The 20,459-nt window shown below is 44.7% G+C and overlaps 1 protein-coding gene across 2 annotated transcripts in view; it reads right to left on the reverse strand.

Annotated features, from left to right (window-relative positions):
* Positions 1 to 1,116: 1,116 nt before the first annotated feature.
* wrap53 (WD repeat containing, antisense to TP53) overlaps positions 1,117 to 20,459 on the reverse strand; it is a 47,972-nt gene continuing 28,629 nt past the window's right edge. For both annotated transcript variants that reach the window (XM_063186344.1, XM_063186343.1), the window contains exons 8-12: positions 15,573 to 15,796; positions 3,891 to 4,102; positions 3,286 to 3,389; positions 2,086 to 2,229; positions 1,117 to 1,921 (exon numbers count right to left, since the gene is read on the reverse strand). In XM_063186344.1, coding sequence (XP_063042414.1) covers positions 1,666 to 1,921; positions 2,086 to 2,229; positions 3,286 to 3,389; positions 3,891 to 4,102; positions 15,573 to 15,796 — 940 coding nt within the window. In that variant the 3' untranslated portion in view covers positions 1,117 to 1,665. The remainder of the gene's footprint in view (positions 1,922 to 2,085; positions 2,230 to 3,285; positions 3,390 to 3,890; positions 4,103 to 15,572; positions 15,797 to 20,459) is intronic.

Below are 20,459 nucleotides of genomic sequence, written 5' to 3' on the forward strand. Positions count from 1 at the left end.
GCAGGCGGGCGGAGAGACTACACGGCCTGTCATTGTCAACTCGTCAGTCATCACCACAGCGGGCTGATTGACATGCTTTGCAGAACGGTACATTTCTTGAAAGCGTAGTTGTTAGCCAACTAGCAACTTGGGTATTTGGCAATGGGGAATTGCATTGGAAACGACAAAGTAGCTCACAGAGTTAGCAACTATGGTTTCGAGAAACGCACACCGGAACTGTGAAAAACTGTGAAAAAAATAACTGTGCTGCTATGACTATGATTTTTCATAGTGTAACACAGCACAAGAGAAGACAACAGACACCGGGCAGAACCCTCAACTAGCAGATAAGAACGGTTTTACTTATTGTACTTGAGTGAAGTGTTTCAGTTGCAAAACTGGAGCCAAAAACCTGTGCTTGACCCGACTTCAACCAATGCTGTGATTGAGCCGGTGACAGTTGATCCAATAACCCGACACGGGGTGAGTATAGGTGTGGGTTACATTTGATTTCATTGGTTTAATCGGTTTAATTTGATTGGTTTAATCCATTATGCAAGCACCAATGATTGTGCACACTTCCACAGACTAACACCCAGCGCTAGTGCTAACGTCAAATTTCCTTGTCAGCAGCCGTTACAACGCAATTACAACAAAAGGTCTGGATGCCGGGTACATGGACAGTATCCAGACAGCATTACTAAATTAGTAGTAGCACTTGGGGTGTGTCCAAAGATGGCACTCCTTTCCCCAAGAGTGTAGGGTGTCAATTACATCCACTAAACAGATTTACTACACAGTGTACAATGCATCAAATGAGACACGGCATATATTCAGATTTGCCCCTTATGATTATGGTTGCTACTTCCGTTGGAGTCTGTAACTGAGCCGAATGAGATCAAATCAACTATCCATTTTCACTCTTCTGTGCACAGTCCAAACATCAGATCACGTCTCTACCTGATAATAGAAAAAGTCGCCTTTCCATCTTGTTTGGGCATGTGTGTGGATTTTGAATGACCACCAATGTGTGTGTGTGTGTGTGTGTGTGTGTGTGTGTGTGTGTGTGTGTGTGTGTGTGTGTGTGTGTGTGTGTGTGTGTGTGTGTGTGTGTGTGTGTAGCATTGACACTTTAACCACAAAGAAACTATTTTAATACACACTTGCCACAGACAACTTTGTCACCACACACATTTACAATAGCAGACACACTTTTCGAGTTTAGCCTGTCTTAAAATGATGTACATCTATCATTATTATTCTTAAAAAAGAAAATTGCAAATTGCTGTGAAAAAGTGAAAGTATAGTCACATCAAATATGACCAGCCCTAACTAGTCTCACAAAAGAGAAATGGGGAAAGGAGAGAGAGGAGTATAAGTTTGGCAAAAATGGTTTTGCTGTGAGCGGCAAGTACACTTAATTTCACAATCACCCACAAAGGACAGTTTTAAACGCACCTAATAGCCTAATGCACAGCTTTGAAAATGGCAGTGGAGCAGATTTGGTTAAATTTGTGAGATCAAGTGTGTGAGTGTGTGTGTGTATGTGTGTGTGTGTGTAGGATGACACCCGATTGAAGCCAATAGCAAGGGCAAGTTGTATAAATGTGTGTGTGTGCACAGAAAGTTAGGTCAGTACGTGTGTGTGTGTGTCTATGTACAATACACAGGTATGCACACAGAAACTCAAGCCACCACCATCTCTTCTCCCTCATTGGTTGTCTCAGCTTTTTCTCCGACCTCATTGGCGGAGGGGGCCAGAGGTCCCGCCCACCAGATGGTGAGGGCGTTGTCCTGAGGCGGTGCGGCACTTTCCGATGGCATCACTGCGCTGTCGTCCTCGGACCCCGAGCTGGAGCCAGAGTCGCTGTCGCCGTGACCGGGCCACAGGAAGTGGCGTTGGCCACTAGAGGTCACTAGCAAGGGCATGGAGGGATGGAGACTGAGGGGAGAGAGAGAGTCAGTCAAAGTTAACTAACCCAGAAGGGAAATTCAAGTACAGACAACTTCAGACAAGGTAGACAAGACTTAAAAAAAAAAAAATGTGCGAAAATGAGAGAGAGAGTGAGAGGGGTGGGGGGGAAAGATATTCAGGTGAAGTCCTACCTCATGCCATTAGCACAGTCTCTGTGTGCGCGGAACTGGAGATATGGCTGCAGTACCTCCTCCTGGCCGTCGGGGGCAGCGGTGAGCGTATCCCATACGGACACCATCCCATCAGTGTCTCCACTCAGCAGGAACCTGCCCGTTCTACACGCACAAGCACAGACACAGACACGCTCATATTGAACATGACTATAAAAAAACGTCATACAAACACAGTACGAGTGGTCAGTGACTTCTGATGTTGATGTACTGTAGATGTGCCCACGTTAAAAGGCTCTAGAATGTGACGGGTACAGGAATTGACAGTGAAGTATACAAGTAACCATTAATGGAACAGTGAGTTGAGAGAGAGAGAGAGAGGTTGAGAGAGAGAGGTAGAAAGGAGAGGACTTTGATGGTGATGTTAAACTGTGTGTGTGTGTGTGTGTGAGTGTGAGTGTGAGTGTGAGTGTGAGTGTGAGTGTGTGTGTGTGTGTGTGTGTGTGTGTGTGTGTGTGTGTGTGTGTGAGTGTGACTGTGAGTGTGGGTGTGGGTGTGGGTGTGGGTGTACTACACCAGTCTACCTTCGTGAGGCCACTGCTATTGGAGCACACCTACAAGGTGGAGCCCTCACTCCATGTGGGGCCCAAATCTCAGACTCCACATGTTTTGACCCCTTTTGCTGGAGTAGTTTTGTTGTTACTGGCGAAAGTAAAAGTGTAAAAAAAACGTTTCCTAACTGACAGGTGAATTCTTCTTTAGCTTTTGTTAGGGTTAATATGAATGGAAGTCAATGGGAGGGCCCAACAAAGATGGTAAGGTGGGTCTGTGTGTGTGTGTGTGTGTGTGTGTGTGTGTGTGTGTGTGTGTGTGTGTGTGTGTGTGTGTGTGTGTGTGTGTGTGTGTGTGTGTGTGTGTGTGTGTGTGTGTGTGTGTGTGTGTGTGTGTGTGTGTGTGTGTGTGTGTGTAACATGCTTCATGGGTCCATGCCATAGGTGCCAAAAAGTGGGATACAGTGGTGCATTCGCATCCCCACTTTTGGGCTCCCTACATGGGACTGCTGACAAATGTGTTAAGTGCAGCGGCACTAACATTTTTAAGAAATAGAGAATCAAGAAGTAAAAATGCTCCACCACTTTAAAACTCGTTTCGGCGGCCTTGGTCCAGGACTGGTGTTAATGCTTCATTATGTGCGAGCGTGTGGTATTGAGCATGACTTACGGGTCGAGGTCGAAGTATATGCGCTGGTTGGTGTTGACGCTCCTGTGGACGGAGAAGAGCACTCGGCCTGGATCCCTCAGGTCCCAGCACAGGATCTCTTGGTCCTAACACACACACACACACACGCACGCACGCACGCACGCACGCACACACACAATTAATAAATAATAAGTGATGAGTGATGAGTAATAAGAAATAATACTTGCCATGTGCTGCATGTGTGTTAATGTGCTGAATTGTGTGTGCATCAATACTTTGCGTGTAATATGTGTCTGAATGTGTGTGTATATCGCTGGAGCAGCATCCGCAGAGCAATGACTGCATATTGGTCACAATACTGATGGTCAACTTATTATGTGTAATGTGGAATCAAATGAACTACACAATTTGTGTGTGTGTGTGTGTGTGTGTGAGTGTGTGTGTACAAGGAAGCCAACGGGGGGTGGGGGGGTGTAATTTGTCCCGGGCCCAGAGAGAGAAAGGGCCCAGAATTGGATCCTCATTACATTGTATGTATTGGATGGGGGGCCCTTTCAGATGACTTTGTACTGGGCCCAGCCAAAACTGTCAGCGGCCCTGTATGTGTCTACGCACACACCCCTCACCTTCCTCCCTCCTGTGTAAAGGTAGTGTCCGTCAGGTGAGAACATGAGGTGCGTGACGCCGCCCTGGTGGCGGGGGGGCAGCAGTGCGAGCAGCTCCCCGTCCTGGCAGGAGTAGACGCCCACGCTGCGCGAGTAGGAGCCGCACGCGTACAGGGACTGGCACGGGCTGAACGCCAGGCAGCTGATGATGCCACCCTGGCCCTGCTTCTTCACTGCGGAGGTGGACAGAGAGAGACACAAAGATATATCCATGAGTATAAACGGATAAAAGTCTATGTCTACGTCTATATCTGCATGGGAAAGTAAGAAACGTAATTTAAAATTCTTTGTATGACCAGTGCATGTAAAGAAATTGACAATAAAGCCGACTTGACTTAACAGATTTGAAGTTACAGGAGCAGGAGCCCCAGACACACAGAGCCAAATACAACACGTGATGCCACCCTGACCTTGACCTGCTTTCTACCTCCATCTTCTCTCTCTCGCTCACACACACAGAGATTTGTAATGTATTTATTTAACCCTTCTTTAACCAGGAAGTGGTCCTGTTGATTTACAAGAACTCTTCTGTCAGGGAGTCCTAGGTAAGACAGGCGGCTAAAAATATAAATAATTATACACACGCGTTGCACAAGCATGCACACACACGCACGCACGCACGCACGCACGCACGCACGCGCACACGTAACCATTAAATTACTGTATTTTGACACTTGCCATTATGGATACAGTTGGATTGAACTTAAACAAAGGATGCTTTATGGATGCTTGTTACCACTTCATTCCCACACTATGGGCATTGGGCAACACAAATGAGGCAATACTGCCAATACTAGAGGATGCACCATATCCACACTGTTAGTAATTTTCCAGTACGTTTCAACCCCATGACAATAAAACCACATTATTATGTGATGTTAACAATGAAGCTGATTATGATACTGCTGCTGTTGCGGACAGAGTTGGACTAAACTGAAGCGAGGGTGCTCAACAGAAGCTTGTTACACATCCAATTCCAACACTGCATGCAAAAATGTAATACATGTGGTCTGTGACCTTAATAATCCCAATACTAGGGATGCACCACATATCCCTCGTTATTAATGTTTCAGTACATTTCAACCCCATGACAACATAAAATCACAAAGATGATTTTGAATCTGTCGCTATTGTGGCTAGAGCTGGACCGAAATGAACAGAGATGCTTGTTACCCACATACAGTTCCCACACTATGGGCTAAAAAAACTCCACAACAGTCCATGTGGCCTGCGACCTTAACAACCTCAATACTAGGGATGCACCATATCCCCCCGTCGTTATTAATTCGTCAGTACATTTCCACTCGTGGACAATGAAACGCCAACATTTTGTGATGTTAATGACGCTGCGGATTTGCGTGAAGGTGGAAAGCTCACAATGCTGGGAAATAAAACGGCGCATGAAGGAACCTGAAGCATGAATGAAACAAATCAATGCAGAGCTTCAAGTTGAAGACAGAGAACGTAATTGCCGATGACAGTCGGGGTCAGATATTTAAACTGTTACATGTTTTCACAGCTCATAGCAGCATTGAAATGTAGCACTATATAATTTGAACTCTATTTTGCCAATTTTCCATTTCTCAAAATCCCTCAATACACTGGTGGGTTGTCCAGGTTTGTTCCCAACGACCCAAAGAACCCCAACTGATACTCACACACTCGCTCGCACGCACGCACGCTCGTGCGCACACACACTCACATAGTCCTCTTCCAGTAAAAACATGCCTGTTTAGCTGTTTGACACATCATGCTTCACACATTTACACACAAGAGTTAGAAGCAAGAAGACTCACTTTACCACAAAAACCTGGAGGGTACCTCACCCAGGTGCCTCGTCTTGTCCTCACAAACCTAACCCAACATGCTCAGGCACAAACACGCATGCACCGAGGTACGCTAGATAAAACATGGCTTTGGAGGGCATCTTAGCCAAGTGCCCTGTTCACATGCACACAAGCAGAGAAGCATGCGTAGGTGCACATGCACGCACAAACACACACGCACGCACGCACACGCGCACACACACATGCACGCACAAACACACACGCACGCACGCACACGCGCACACACACACACATGCATGTACACACACACACACCAAAGGTATGCTTGAAATATGGCCGTTATTCCTCCCTGTAGTTCATCCATCTACAATAAACAGGGTTGGGGAGTAACGGATTACATGTAACGGCGTTACGGTAAAAGGATACTAAATAAAAGTAACTGTAATCCGTTACAGTACAAGAAAAAAACGATGTAATCAGATTACAGATACATTCAATGAGAATGGGGATTACTTAACAGGATTACAATCTGTGCGAAGTTGAGTCTGTGCCCCCTTATATTGAATTAATTATTAATACACATCATGCTTAGCTGACAACCATTTAAACCCGGAGTATTCATACATTACACTCGCATACATTGCATCCAAACGCGCATACATTTTCAATCACTAAGCCACACGAAATCCAAGTTTTGTCAACATCTGTTGTTTCATTATTTTGTTTTGCCTAATTCCATTGTTTATCCATATGCGTTAAAACGAGTGGGTTTTCAGTGTTTTAAGAGCACTTAGCAATGTTTCTTGAGCATTTGAAAGTTTCATGTCTACCGGTCTCGCAGCACTTCCGTGTTTGGCAAATGGTTGCGTGCTGTGGCGCGAGCGACGTTTTTATCATTGGGCACATTCGCGTGTGCGCGTCCTCTCGCCATCACATTGACGGTTAATCTCTAAAAACTTCATAATTATTGCCGTTTGCATGTTGACATGCATTTGTACTTGTTTGTTATTTTTAGATGCGTCCCAGCATCTCTATAAGAGGGTAGCCTATGTCTGTCCATCCGTCTGAAACGCATTCTTCAAATTGTTCCCTCCTGTGTCCACAAGGCGGCAGTGTTGACTATTTGGCCCGGAGCACGCAGCTGATTGCATTGCGAGACAAGCGCAGTGCAATCAGAGAGGAGTGCATTGCAAGTGCTAGTATTGACATACCCTCTTATAGAGATGCTGGGACGCATCTAAAAAGAAAAACATCATCTCCTGCGTTCCTGCCGTATCTGTGTGCCTATCCGTAAGACCCTCGACACTCTGCTTTTTAACATTTGGTTAAAAAGTGTCAGTTCTCACAAATAAAATGTTGAACATGGGTCAATGCTCATTTAAACCTTAAGTAATCCAAAAGTAATCCAAAAGTAATCAGTTACATTACTTTGTAAAAGTAATCCAAAAAGTTACAGTACAATTACATTTTAATCAAGGTAACTTGTAACTGTAACGGATTACATTTATAAAGTAACTTACCCAACACTGACAATAAATATATCTATATATTCATTCTCACCACCAAAACCACCACCAGCACTCGAGAAAATGTCCTCTGTGCTCCATAAAAATGTGGGAGTGTCTTGTTCGTGTTGGAGCAAGGAGGCAGAGGGCTTTATCCAGCACACATCTGCACACCACAGTCAGAAAGAAGACAGCATACCGCAAAACTCCTGGAATGCATCTTAGCCAGGAAGCCCCATGTCGTCCTTACTAACCCAAAAAGGTACGCTTGAAACATGGCCGTTATTTCTCCCTTTAAGTCCATCCATCCACAATAAATATATAGTGGGTTTTTTTCTCACCCCTGCCCGCGCACAATCTGGAGTGCTCAAGATTATGTCCTCTGAGGTCGATAAAATAAGAAGGCCATGTTCGCGTTGGAGCAGGGAGGCAGCGGGTGTCATAAACGATGATGTATGGTTGCCATGACACCGCCTAAAGTTAGCGCCATAAACGTCCCCCACACGCACCCCAACAATAACAAACGCTCGTAAAGCTTGTCGGCATTTTCAGTGGGAGTGTAGAACGCTGGTGAGGGAAAAAGACATATGGGAATGATAGAATAGAGTAATATGTTTTTATTGTCATTGCGACAAAATTGTTTCAACCGAGAGACTTAAGAATCAAAAACAGGACCATCACTTATTACGCTCACCCAGTCTCAACAGTAACATTTGACTGCTAATGACATGGCGCGTGAACTGTTTTTAGTAGGAACATGCCAGAAAAAGACTGTCCATGTACAGGATTTCAAATCTACATAGTGAAATGTAAGGTTGGCCTTCTAGAGACATAACTGGAGCTGAAAGAAGTGCTCCCATCCTGTCTCTATGATTTTAAAAGATTCCTCACGGACGGTGAAGGAGCCAGAACACAGGAGGCTCTAACCAAAACACTAGAGAACTCCTTTCACAAATTAGGAGAATATGGACTTGAAAAACAGCCATTGAAAATAATAAAAAACAGGCCTCTTATTCCATCAGCTCCGTGATTTTACGAGGCCCCTCGACAATCAACGTTTTCTTGGGATAACCCCTTTAACAAATGAGTGGGGAAAAACATGGTTGAAAACGGGAAGTTGAAAACAGCCATGCAAAATCAGCAGAGAAACCTCCAGTGGTTCTAAGGAGTTCTAGGGGGTTCTGAATCCTAATGATAAACAAACTGGAATCTCCCTAAGAAATGAGGACGCAAGAAAAATACAGTAAGAAAAAAAAAAACAAGGTAAATAAAAAGGTCTCTCTCCTTGTCTGCTCCGTGAATTTAGCTCCACTGATGGAAAAACTATTTGGAGGATCTTAAGACATCCACTTATATGCTAGTTACAGCATGAATGGACAAAAGTACACTTTTGACTTCACAAAACGAGAAAATCAAAAATGTCTTCACTTCACACGCTTCTTGAAAGGGGAAAGAGATGAGCCTCCCTAATGGGGCTTGGAAAACAGCCACTCAAAATAATAAAGGAAAATAAAAACGGCCTCCTGTCTCACCTGCTACGCCACATAACGTCTTTATGCGATCCCCACAGGGCAATTGAAGCAGAGTTGATGTTTACAACTTGCAATAGTGGAGGCATTTGGTGGCATTTGGAGGCCTTATGGTGTGAGTGGGCAGCACAAGTAGGGAAGGCCATTAAGGTGTGTGTGTGTGTGTGTGTGTGTGTGTGTGTGTGTGTGTGTGTGTGTGTGTGTGTGTGTGTGTGTGTGTGTGTGTGTGCGCGTGCGCGTGCGCGTGTGTGTGTGCGCACACGCACACATGCAGCACCATTGGAGTCGTTATGACTAACGAGAACAAGAGTTTTATTTTTAAAGCCACAGAACCTATACTTTCTGCACAATACTGTGTGTGTGTGTGTGTGTGTGTGCATGTATCAGTTTGTGCGTACAGTATAAATGTGTGTAGTAGGTAAGTACTGTGTATGTGTGAATTTGCATTGAGGTGTGTGTCTTTGGCTATTTCAGCCCAGGATAATGCATGTACGACTGTTAATTTGTACAAACAGTCGTGTTTCCCAGTCTGTCCTTATTTGCATGCACTTATACACAAGGTGTGTGCATTTCAAATGAGGTGTGTGAGTTGATTTGAGGGCTGTGCACAAGTGTGCAAATTTCAACTGAGAATATGGTGAGTGTGAGAATGTTCATTTGTACAAAGGCTAGGGTGTGTGCGCTCTTACAGAAGTATTTCAGCTGACGTGTGTGTGTGTGTGTGTGTGTGTGTGTGTGTGTGTGTGTGTGTGTGTGTGTGTGTGTGTGTGTGTGTGTGTGTGTGTGTGTGTGCGCGCGTGTGCGCCTTGACTTGCAAATACCAATTACACACCTGAGTGGAAGCAGACCGAGCAAGGCTGCCTGTGTGTGTGTGTGTGTGTGTGTCGTCTTGTGTACCCACCATCTCATTCTAATGAGGCGTGTTTCAGCTCAGATCTTAAACACACACGCACAGACACTCTCTCTCTCTCTCTCTGAAACAGACACACAAAAAAATGAACAGACACACACACACACACACACACACACACACACACACACACACACACACACACACACACACACACACACACCTTGGTTGCATGCACACACAAGTACACTGATGGTGTTGGGCTGGTCAAGTCACTTCAGATAAAAGGCTTGGGCCTCTTTCTTGAGGCAAACAGATCATAATTGATTCACAAACCCTTTGTTTGGGCTTCAGCTAAACACCTGTGCTGGTGCGTTAATTTGGACAGTGTGTGTGTGTGTGTGTGTGTGTGTGTGTGTGTGTGTGTGTCGGTGTGTGTGTGTTAGTCCAAATCACCCACTGTATGTCTTCCTTTTTAGAGAGGGTGTGTGTGCGTGCAGTGTGTGTGTGTGTGTCACCGCCTGCTTGACCTGCGCTTGGTGTGTGTGTGTCTAGCTCTCACATGACTCCCATCCAGACAAATTGAGTTTGAAACACGCAACACGAAACCCCTACAACACACACACACACACCTCTGTACAAACACACACACACACACACACACCTCTGTACAAACACACGCCTCTGCAAACACACATTAACGCACCTCTCTACACACAGACACACCACACACACACACCTCTGAGAGACACAAAAATCTCCTTATAAATTCATATTCACATTCACACCTTTGAACAAAACCACACCTCAGTATAAATTCAAAAACAGACACACATGCACACTACAGACACACATGCACACTACAAATACATGCTTCTCTGCACAAATTCACAGTTCATACACACACCGCTTTCTAAACACAAAAACACACTTGCACACACTTCCCACCTCTACTCTAGTCTCACCCTGTCTGCTGGAGTGGGGGGCGGGGCAGTTTGTATTGCTGTTATTGTCTGTCTGTTCCACTGAGCAATTCTAGACACAGCAGCCCATGAGTGTAAATGAAGGTTCTGGAGCTCCAGGGAGAGTCATGTTATTCTACAGCTATGTTCTAGAACTCCAGAAAGTGATGTAATGTGAGATATTCTAAAGCTTGGTTCTAGAACTCCAGGGAGATCCGTGTTATTCTAAAGCTAGGTTCTAGAACTCCAGGGAGATGCGAGTTATTCTAAAGCTAGGTTCTAGAACTCCAGGGACATGCCGTGTGATGCTGAAGGAATACGCACAGAACAGGGGCTTACATTTACCATGCACAACAGGGGGCTTAGCTGTTACTACATGTTCGCAAAGGAGATATTTTGAATTCCACTTGTCCAACAGATTTAGACGGTGTGTGTGTGTGTGTATGTGAGTGTGTGTGTGCGTGTACACGTGCACATGTGAGAGAGCGAGAAGGCGAGGTAATAGGGAAAAGCCCTCTGCACACAAGCTTCTAAAGTGCAACTCAAGTGCAAAGTGCGAACAGTGCAATTTGACATTTTTTATATTCCTTTTTACCCCCAAGAATTCAACAGACAAAAATAGATGGGAATCATACGATGCATGCCATCGGCAACAAAGACAGATGCCAGGATGAGGGGTTATACTGCAACAAAATGGTAATCGAATCTGAACTGATAAAATATCTGATACACAGTGCACAGCACTTTCTGAAAGCGGCTTTGGGCTCATGTTGATGAAGCCCTGAAAATGATCTGAAAACGATTATTTTGTGTTACACGTACAGTTTACGTTGTATTGTTTCAAAAGAGCCTACAATCTATTCCAAAACCACAACCTTGGTTTGGCCTCCTCCTGTTATGGGTTGATGAACACCTGATCTTGCACACATTATTTTAGGTTAATAACAATAGAACTTACTTAGTATTGCTTTCAAGAGTTGGTCATCTACTCACAAACCACAGCCTTGGCGTTTGAAAATGATTTCTCTATTCCGGCACAGGAGAAACGGCAATCAGGTGAAATTTCGGAAGCAAGTCTTCAGTAGACAAAAAGGGTCAAAAAATTCCAAAACTTGGGATCGGTGCCAAAGCAGATCAACACGAACATAATTGGCATATTGCTTTTCCCACTATAATTCCCTTTTTTTCCTGTATGTGCCAGAAGTGTTCGTCCTGCTGGCAACACAATGACTATAATTAAGAGGGGGCGGAAAAAATATTCTTTTGGCCAATTAAGGAAAAAGAAAAGGGTTCAAAAAACACTACACTGCCGCACACTTAATCACTGAAACAGAATCACTGACTAACATGTTGATATCTTCAGCAGTGCAAGTCTTGAGGTTGACATATGGGCTGCTTTTGTGCAAATGAATACTTTGGGTAGCGTTATTATAATGACTACCGTATGTTTGTCTGCAGCCTGCCTGGATGCCTGGATGGATGGCTGTATGTCCATCTGCTAGTCTTTAAACCATTTGCTATCAATCTTTCGGCTTTCTGTCTTTATATTCCATCTTTTCTTTCGGCAACTCTTCCGAATTGCAGTATTTTCCTTTCCCTTTTCTTTTTTGCATTTCCTCCAATCTTTTTCTTTCTTTCTGTCAATGTCTATTCATTCCACCATTTCCCCTTCTTTTTCTGGATGTCTGTACTTTCTTTATAGGGTTGCAGGTTCGAATCCCACCCCAAACTCTCCCACACCTACATGCATGACTGTGTGTGTGTGTGTGTGTGTGTGTGTGTGTGTGTGTCTGTGTGTCTGTGTGTCTGTGTGTCTGTGTGTCTGTGTGTCTGTGTGTCTGTGTGTCTGTGTCTGTGTCTGTGTCTGTGTCTGTGTCTGTGTCTGTGTCTGTGTCTGTGTGTGTCTAGAGCATATTAGCCAGCAGGAAGGAGGTTACTCAATATGGCTAGGCAGCAGTCGGATCTGCTAAATCGAAAACAAGCTTTTGAGGAAAAGATATAGTTACTATGTCCTACGTGTGAACTAGTGTGGTACAGTGCAGCTGCAGTGTGTGTGTGTGTGTGTGTGTGTGTGTGTGTGTGACATGTATGTAAAACAGTTAGTGGTAAGCCAATATGGCAGTCTTGAAGTTGGGCCTGCTAAACATATCAACACACACAGGACACTGGAAATGAAAATGGCCAAACACACATACACACACACGCGGACACACACACGCACATACATACACACACACACAGACACACACACGTCATGCTTTCAAACATGTCAGCAGCCAGAGGCCATTGGCAGTGGAAGTAGTTCAACTCAGTACAGTGATGCTGTCTGGCCCTGATTAGGCCTGATCTGTGGAAGACATCACACCAGACACTGCAACGATCTGTGCGTGTGTGTGTGTGTGTGTGTGTGTGTGTGTGTGTGTGTGTGTGTGTGTGTGTGTGTGTGTGTGTGTGTGTGTGTGTAGGACAGAGAAAGAGAACTTTGGAAAGAGAGAGTGTGTGTGTGTGTGTGTGTGTGTGTGTGTGTGTGTGTGTGTGTGTGTGTGTGTGTGTGTGTGGGGTGGCGCGAGGGAGGGGTAAGATAGACAGATAGACTGTGTGTGTGTGTGTGTGTGTGTGTGTGTGTGTGTGTGTGTGTGTGTGTGTGTGTGTGTGTGTGTGTGTGTGTGTGTGTGTGTGTGCGCGCGCGTGCGTGTTGCAGTATCATTCCGGGGGACTTTCCTGCTTCATTTCCATGCATGTTTGATTTAAATGTGTGGTTTCGTCGCTAAGAAAACACAGTCCAAAATGACGCGCTTGCGTGCGTGTGTTTTTAATCAGACTCGGTCACAGAGCACATAACAGACTGCTTAGTTTACTTGGACTCGGAGTGGGGATGACTGCTCATTCATTTATCATTTCACACATCGTATCTTATATCACTGGGTTTTCACTTTCCAAGCATATGCTTCATTCTATGTTTAATTATTTTAAGTCATTCACATTCACCGGCCACTTTATTAGGTACACCTTGCTAGTCTACTGGGATGGACCCCCCTTTTCCTCCAGAAATGTCTTAACTGCCTGCTGTAATAGTAGGCTGTGACATTTCAACAATGCTAGGGTGCGTTTCTCGAAAGCGTAGTTGCTAACTACATTAGCTACTTTGTTGTTTTCAATACTTTTTCCCATTGGCAACTACCCAAGTTGCTAACAGGCTAACAACTTCTCTTTCGAGAAATGCATCCCTGAATTGGTACTATGGGGCCCAAAGTGTGCCAACACAATATCCCCCGCACCATTACCCCCACCAGCCTGAACTGTTGATTCAAGACAGAATGGGTCCATGTTTTCATATTGTTGACGCCAAATTTTCACCCCACGATTTGAGTGTTGCAGCAGAAATTGAGACTCATTCGACCAAGCAACATTTTCCAATCTTCTATTGTCCAATTCTGGATGAGCATGTGCGAATTGCGTGATCAGTTTCCTGTTCTTAGCTGACAGGAGAGGGACCATGTGTGGTCTTCTGCTGCTGTACCCCATCTGCCTCAAGGCACAATGTGCTGTGCAGCATACATACTTATTATTGCCTCTATCAGCTCGAACCATGCTGGCCTCTCTCCTCTGACCTCTGGCATCGACAAGCCATTTTCACCGACAGCACTGCTGCTCACTGGATATTTGCTCTGTTTTCTGACTATTCTCTGTTAATCCTAGACATGGTTGTGTGTAAATATCCCAGTATATCAGCAGTTTCTGAAAGTCAAACCAGCCCGTCCAACACTACTAACTGTCACTTAAATCACCTTTCTACCCCCATTCTGATGCTCTGGTTGGAACGGCATCAGCTCGTCTTGACCACGTATACATGCCTAAATGCATTGAGCTACCGTTGATCAGAAGTTTGCATCAATGAGCAGTTGGACAGGTGTGCCAAATAAAGTGGTCGGTGAGTGTGTTTTCACAGTTACAAAAGTCAGAAGGCAAGACATATCACTGAAGATATGACCCATCTACTTGCGGAGTGATCTCTGAAGTGACCAAACTCGTTGCCATTGGCAGCGGGCATTATTTAGTGGGCGCTATAGGAGAATAGTGACCACCGAACGTTGGGGCCGCCCTTCGAAAGTGAATGGGAGCTCTCGCATCATTCTAGAAGGCCGTATAATAAGTGTGCCTAATAAAGTGGCTGGTGAGTGCGTTTCTCATAAAAAAGTGAGCAGCACTGTTCCAATGGTAAGTTAGAGTGGAAATGCAGAGAGTGGAATCTTATCTCTGTAACAGTTTCATTACAAGCCATGACAAGTACAGAGAAAGAGAAAAGTGAAAATCTGTCCAGACATCTATCTACTAGTTCAGTGTTTCTCAACCCTTTCTTTAATCGCCCACTGACCACATCATAAACCTGCCAATGACAAGATGCCATTTTTTTTTTTATTCCTTCGTTTTTCTATTGTAGAAAAGGGTTAAATGTTTTAACCCATTCTGTCCTGGAGACACATATACAAGTTTTTCAGGATTTTGAGATTTTAGCTGTTTTATTAACTATGTGAGTATGTTAGAGCTGAATGAACACATTACAATGCAAGGGGAGGGTCTTGGCTTTTCAATGTAACTTATTTCATGTTTGTATGTGCTTCAGAAGCTGAGATATTTAGGATTTTATAGGAAGAGGGCACCCTTTCCCAAAAAAGGGCTTAGAACAAAATGGGTTAAAGGGCTTTTGTGTCTTCATTGCTGATAGGAGAGTTGAGAGTATGACAGGAGGAGAGTGGGAGAAAGAGAGAGATGGGGCAGGGCTGGCAAAGGACCCACACTCAAATCCTTGTTGCCGTGGGCATGCAAGCCCATATGTGGGGGGTAGCGTGTGGAAATGATTAAATTTGACCAAAACTCTCACAACTTACACACAGAAATACAGAATATACATTTTTAGCAAATCTGATGGAAGCGTTAAGAATAACACATTTAAGCTTATTATAACTTTGCATTGTGCCAACCCTTATTCGTCGCTGACCCCCACATTACCTGTGGTGGGCCTCTGCTCGCAGTCTCGTCCGGGTCGGTCGGTGTGAAAGACGCGCACCATCTTGTCGAAGCCGCAGTAGAGGCGCTCCCCGTCGGGCGAGAAGCAGAGCGAGTGGGCCGCCGTCAGCTCGTCCAGGTGGTTGTAGGGCCTGAAGGTCGCGCGGAGGTCACCGTAGAACGCGTCCCAGATGTGCACCGGGTTGTCACGGCTACTGCTCGCGATGCTGGGCGGCGGAACAGTCGAGGGGGGAGAAAAATGGGAAAACAATTACAAATTATTGTTTTAAACGATATAAACAATGAAAATTAAACAGAGGAAGCAGAAAGACAACTGTAAGAATTGAGTTTTAAAACATGTAATAAAGACACAAAGAGCATCAACTCTGAAGAGCTGGATAAACACTCATGACTACCGCTAGCAATGCTAGATGGAAGGCAAGCAATGAATATGACTAATGTGGGCATTGAATAGGTTCTGTGTGTTCCTCATCAGATGCCATAGGTTAAGGATCCCACAGGAGGTGGCTGTGGTTCTGTATGTATATACGTTATGATCGATGTGATCAAGGTCATTAATTAAATGGTTGACTGTCTCCAGTGTCCCGTGTCCTCAGTCCGGTCATAGATAAACTAATATAATAGTACTTAGAAAGTACGTATAATTACAATGACAATAACTACAACATTGTTTCGCTATTGGAGAACTTTGAAGTTTTAAAAAAAAGGAGATTTTCATAATTACACAACATTGTTACAACATCTGTTTTGAGGCACAGGAACAAGATCAGCTTGAAAAGGAAAAGACAATCAGACAGCACACTTAAAACTCCAAGTTTTATGCCCTTTTGTCTTCGTCAGACAAACATTATAATTCAAGTGTAGATTTTCAGGTGAAGAACGAAACAAGCAGTTTAAAATATAGAAAATTAGCATGGGTCAAAGCAAAGAAAGACAGAAGTCGGTAGGGAGACAAAAACACAGGACAACAATGGTGTGTGTGTGTGTGTGTGTGTGTGTGTGTGTGTGTGTGTGTGTGTGTGTGTGTGTGTGTGTGTGTGTGTGTGTGTGTGTGTGTGTGTGTGCTTAATTATTCTCTTGCAAAGCACATAACAGACCACATACTTTACTTTTACTTACTTACTTTTACTTGCTGAACCAAGACAATTCAAAACACACTTCAATCTTAAAGTTTTCTGCCCTTTTGCATCTCTGCAAGCATACTTTGCAATGCAAGTGTATGAATAATCTTCTCAAGTGTGGATGGAGCGTATCTCGTCTTGATAAGTATTGCAGAATCAGCAGATACAAAAGAAACAACATCGAAGAGAAATTCATTACATAGCCTCAAGAGTATATTTAACAATGTTCAACAAGGAGATGACATTCAGCCTTGTGTGCTCTAACCAGTGTCACTAACATCCTTGAAGGGCCCTCCAGCGTGTGTGTGTGTGTGTGTGTGTGTGTGTGTGTGTGTGTGTGTGTGTGTGTGTGTGTGTGTGTGTGTGTGTGTGTGTGTGTGTGTGTGTGTGTGTGTGTGTGTGTGTGTGTGTATCCTCCAGCAGTGGAGTTTGTATGTGTATGTCTGTCTGTGTTGAAGACGAAGAACTTTTGTTTGAGAAATTAGCATGGGCCCTTTGGCCCCTCTTGCCATTCTCGTCCTAATTTCACACTAGATGTAAACACTCCAAGCATCACGAAGACAACAGACACAGCCAGAGCGAGAGAGAGAGAGAGAGAGAGAGAGAGAGAGAGAGAGAGAGAGAGAGAGAGAGAGAGAGAGAGAGAGAGAGAGAGAGACAATAAAGAAAGAAAGGTATTGAAGAAGAGAGTGAGAAAACGGTGAAAGTGAGTAGTGATTAAGGGAGAGAATGAAGAAACAAAGAGAGAGGGGACAAAAGAGAGGCTGACACAGCGAGTGTCTGTGCATATGTTTGAGAGTGACGGATAAACAACGGAGCAGAGAGAGAGTGAGAGAGAGAGATGGGCAGGGGGAGAGAGAGAGAGAGAGAGAGAGAGAGAGAGAGAGAGAGAGAGAGAGAGAGAGAGAGAGAGAGAGAGAGAGAGAGAGAGAGAGAGAGAGAGAGAGAGGAATAGAAAGTGTGTGTCTCTTGACCTCTGTGTTGTGAGTCTGAGTGTGACTAAGTAGATGAGATGTGCTCAGGGGAGGCTAATTGTTTCTCTGTGTCTGTGTCTGTGTGTACGTGTATTTAGGTATGTGTGTGTGTGTGTGTGTGTGTGTGTGTGTGTGTGTGTGTGTGTGTGTGTGTGTGTGTGTGTGTGTGTGTGTGTGTGTGTGTGTGTGTGTGTGTGTGTGTGTGTGTGTGTGTGTGGCTTAGTGGGGAGGCTAATTGAGTTTGTGTGTGTGTGCGTGTGTATGTGTATGTGTATGGTGCGCGTATGTGTGTGTGTGTTGCGCTCGGGGGGGAGGCCAATTGTTTCCCCTGCGGTGGGCAAAGCGGAGCTGACAGCGGGAGCACGGCCAGGGCTGGGGAACCTTACTGCACCACGCTAATTAAAGGCTCCATCGCCAACATGTGTGTGTGTGTGTGCGCGTGTGTGTGTAGGTGTTGTGATTTTAGGGTGTGTGTGTGTGTGTGTGTGAAGGTGTGTGTAAGTGGGTGTGTAGGTGTGTATGTGAGTGTGTGAGAGAGAATGGACATTCAACACTGTGATTTTTAGTGTGCGCGTGTGTGTGTGTGTGTGGTGTCTAAACGTGTCTGTATTGAGTGAGTGCGTGTGTTTTTGAGTGTCTGAATGTGCGCGTGTGCGGTATGGCTGCCCACAGAAAAACAAAAAGGACCATAAAGAAGGCAAAATAAAAAAGAAAGAAAGAAAAAGAAAGAAAGAAAGAAAGAAAAAAAAATGAAGAAAGAAAGGAAGGACGGCAAAAAAGGGATGATCATCCTCAGTACGCTCCCCATTATTCCTGCTTGGTATGGGAGAGAAAGCCAATTAAAGGAACACTGGACTTCACAGCCAAAAGCTTGGACCTCTTCCCAGACCAGCAGTGTAATGCACGGACACCCTACAGAGAGACACCGCTGTGGCAAGCGTGTGTGTGTGTGTGTGTGTGTGTGTGTGTGTGTGTGTGTGTGTGTGTGTGTGTGTGTGTGTGTGTGTGTGTGTGTGTGTGTGTGTATGCGTGTGCGTACTATGTACTACAACTATGTTGCATCTCTGCAAACACACACAAAGCATCACACAAAACCTGCCGATTTGTACGTACGTGTGCGTGTGCATTTGAAGTGGCGTGCCAGACCAGTAGTGCCATTGCTCAAGACACCCTACAGACACAACATGGTGACATAGTGTGGTGCACATGGACCTTTACAGTAGGGCTGCACGATATATAGAAAATGTATCGATATCTCAATATCACGGCTTGCAATATACGTATCGCAAAAGTTGTGCACATATCGCAAACAGTTTTTAATTTTTAATAATAGCAAATTTGGTGAGAAGGTTAAAAACGCATTAAAAATGTTGTCATTTTCAGTTGATGCTGTATAATTACCCATGTTTTTTCCTAATAAAAAAATAATGTTGACAATAAAACATTGCTCCCAGTTACATGATTAAGTGTAGAATGGCAAGTAGAGAGGGGAAAATGTATGCATATATTAAATATCGCGATTAATATCGATATCGCAGTATACAGTCATGTTATCGTGTATCGCATATTTTTCTAATATCGTGCAGCCCTACTTTATAGACTGCTGATCCACTCATGCGTGCGTGCGTGCGTGCGTGGAGTGGTGGTACATTGCACTGTTCCCAGACCAGTAGTGTAGCAGTAGCTAAGAAGACACCCTGCAGGGAAACAACACAGAGGGATGGTGAGGTGGGAACAACGGTGTACTACAAACGCCTCCATTCAGAGCCTGCTGGTGTCTGTGTGTGTGTGTGTGCTGGTGTGTGTGTGTGCGTGCGTGCGTGCATGCGTGCGAGCTGCGATGTTCTCAGATCAGCAGCACAATGCTCGGACACCATACAGAGTCATAACATGGTGCGGTGCGGTGAGGCACATTGTGTTACTGTGTAGTGTGATATTGTGGTGTGAAGGAAAGAAAGAAATCCCACCTGGGAAACTCCAACTCCCAATGTCATTCTGAGCACTCAAAGGCACACACAAGTGCACAGAACAAAATTGCATTTATGCCTCACCCTTGCAAGGGGGCAGCCCCCAATGGTGCCCCAAGGGAGCAGTGTGGTGGGATAGTACCATGCTCAGGGCACCTCAGGCATGGAGGAAGATGGGGGAGGCCTAATGAAGACCCTGTTGGGTCGAAACGTTGTATGACCTGAATACATTTTCAAAGCGGAGCTACAGTGTGCAGACTTCTACTCTTTCCACTATCAGATGCGCCTTTGTCCTGCACCTGGCCTCAGAGAGGTGGGATGTGCATACTCTTACTCTTATGTAGAACAAAACAAATGCCACGTCCTAGGGCACTGACAAGAGAAGAGTGGTGTGAGCAGAATTCCTCTGCAACGTTAACTCTTACTTTCCTGTGCAATAAATATGAAATGAAACACTATACCGGAACCTTCAATAGGCAGAGGGTTAATGAGCTGACCAAATCAATTGATAATCTGACCTTTGCTGCTCATCAATCCTGTTAAGGGCCAAATCAATTCTGATCAAAACTTGTATTCCAGGAAGTATGCGTGTTCGTGTTCGTGTTCGTGTTCGTGAGAGTGAGAGAGAGAGAGAGAGAAAATACCTGTGAGTGTTCTATCCCAATCACAACTTGGACACCAAGAAGCATGTCTTTTAAGCGTGTGTGTGTGTGCGTATGCGTGTGCGTGTGTGTGTGTGTGTGTGTGTGTGTGTGTGCGCGCATGTTTGTGTGCGTGCGAGAGAGAGGAAATGTGTGGGCATGCATG

This window comes from Engraulis encrasicolus, chromosome 21 (genome assembly GCF_034702125.1).
Source record: "Engraulis encrasicolus isolate BLACKSEA-1 chromosome 21, IST_EnEncr_1.0, whole genome shotgun sequence".
Classification (NCBI taxonomy): Eukaryota; Metazoa; Chordata; class Actinopteri; order Clupeiformes; family Engraulidae; genus Engraulis; species Engraulis encrasicolus.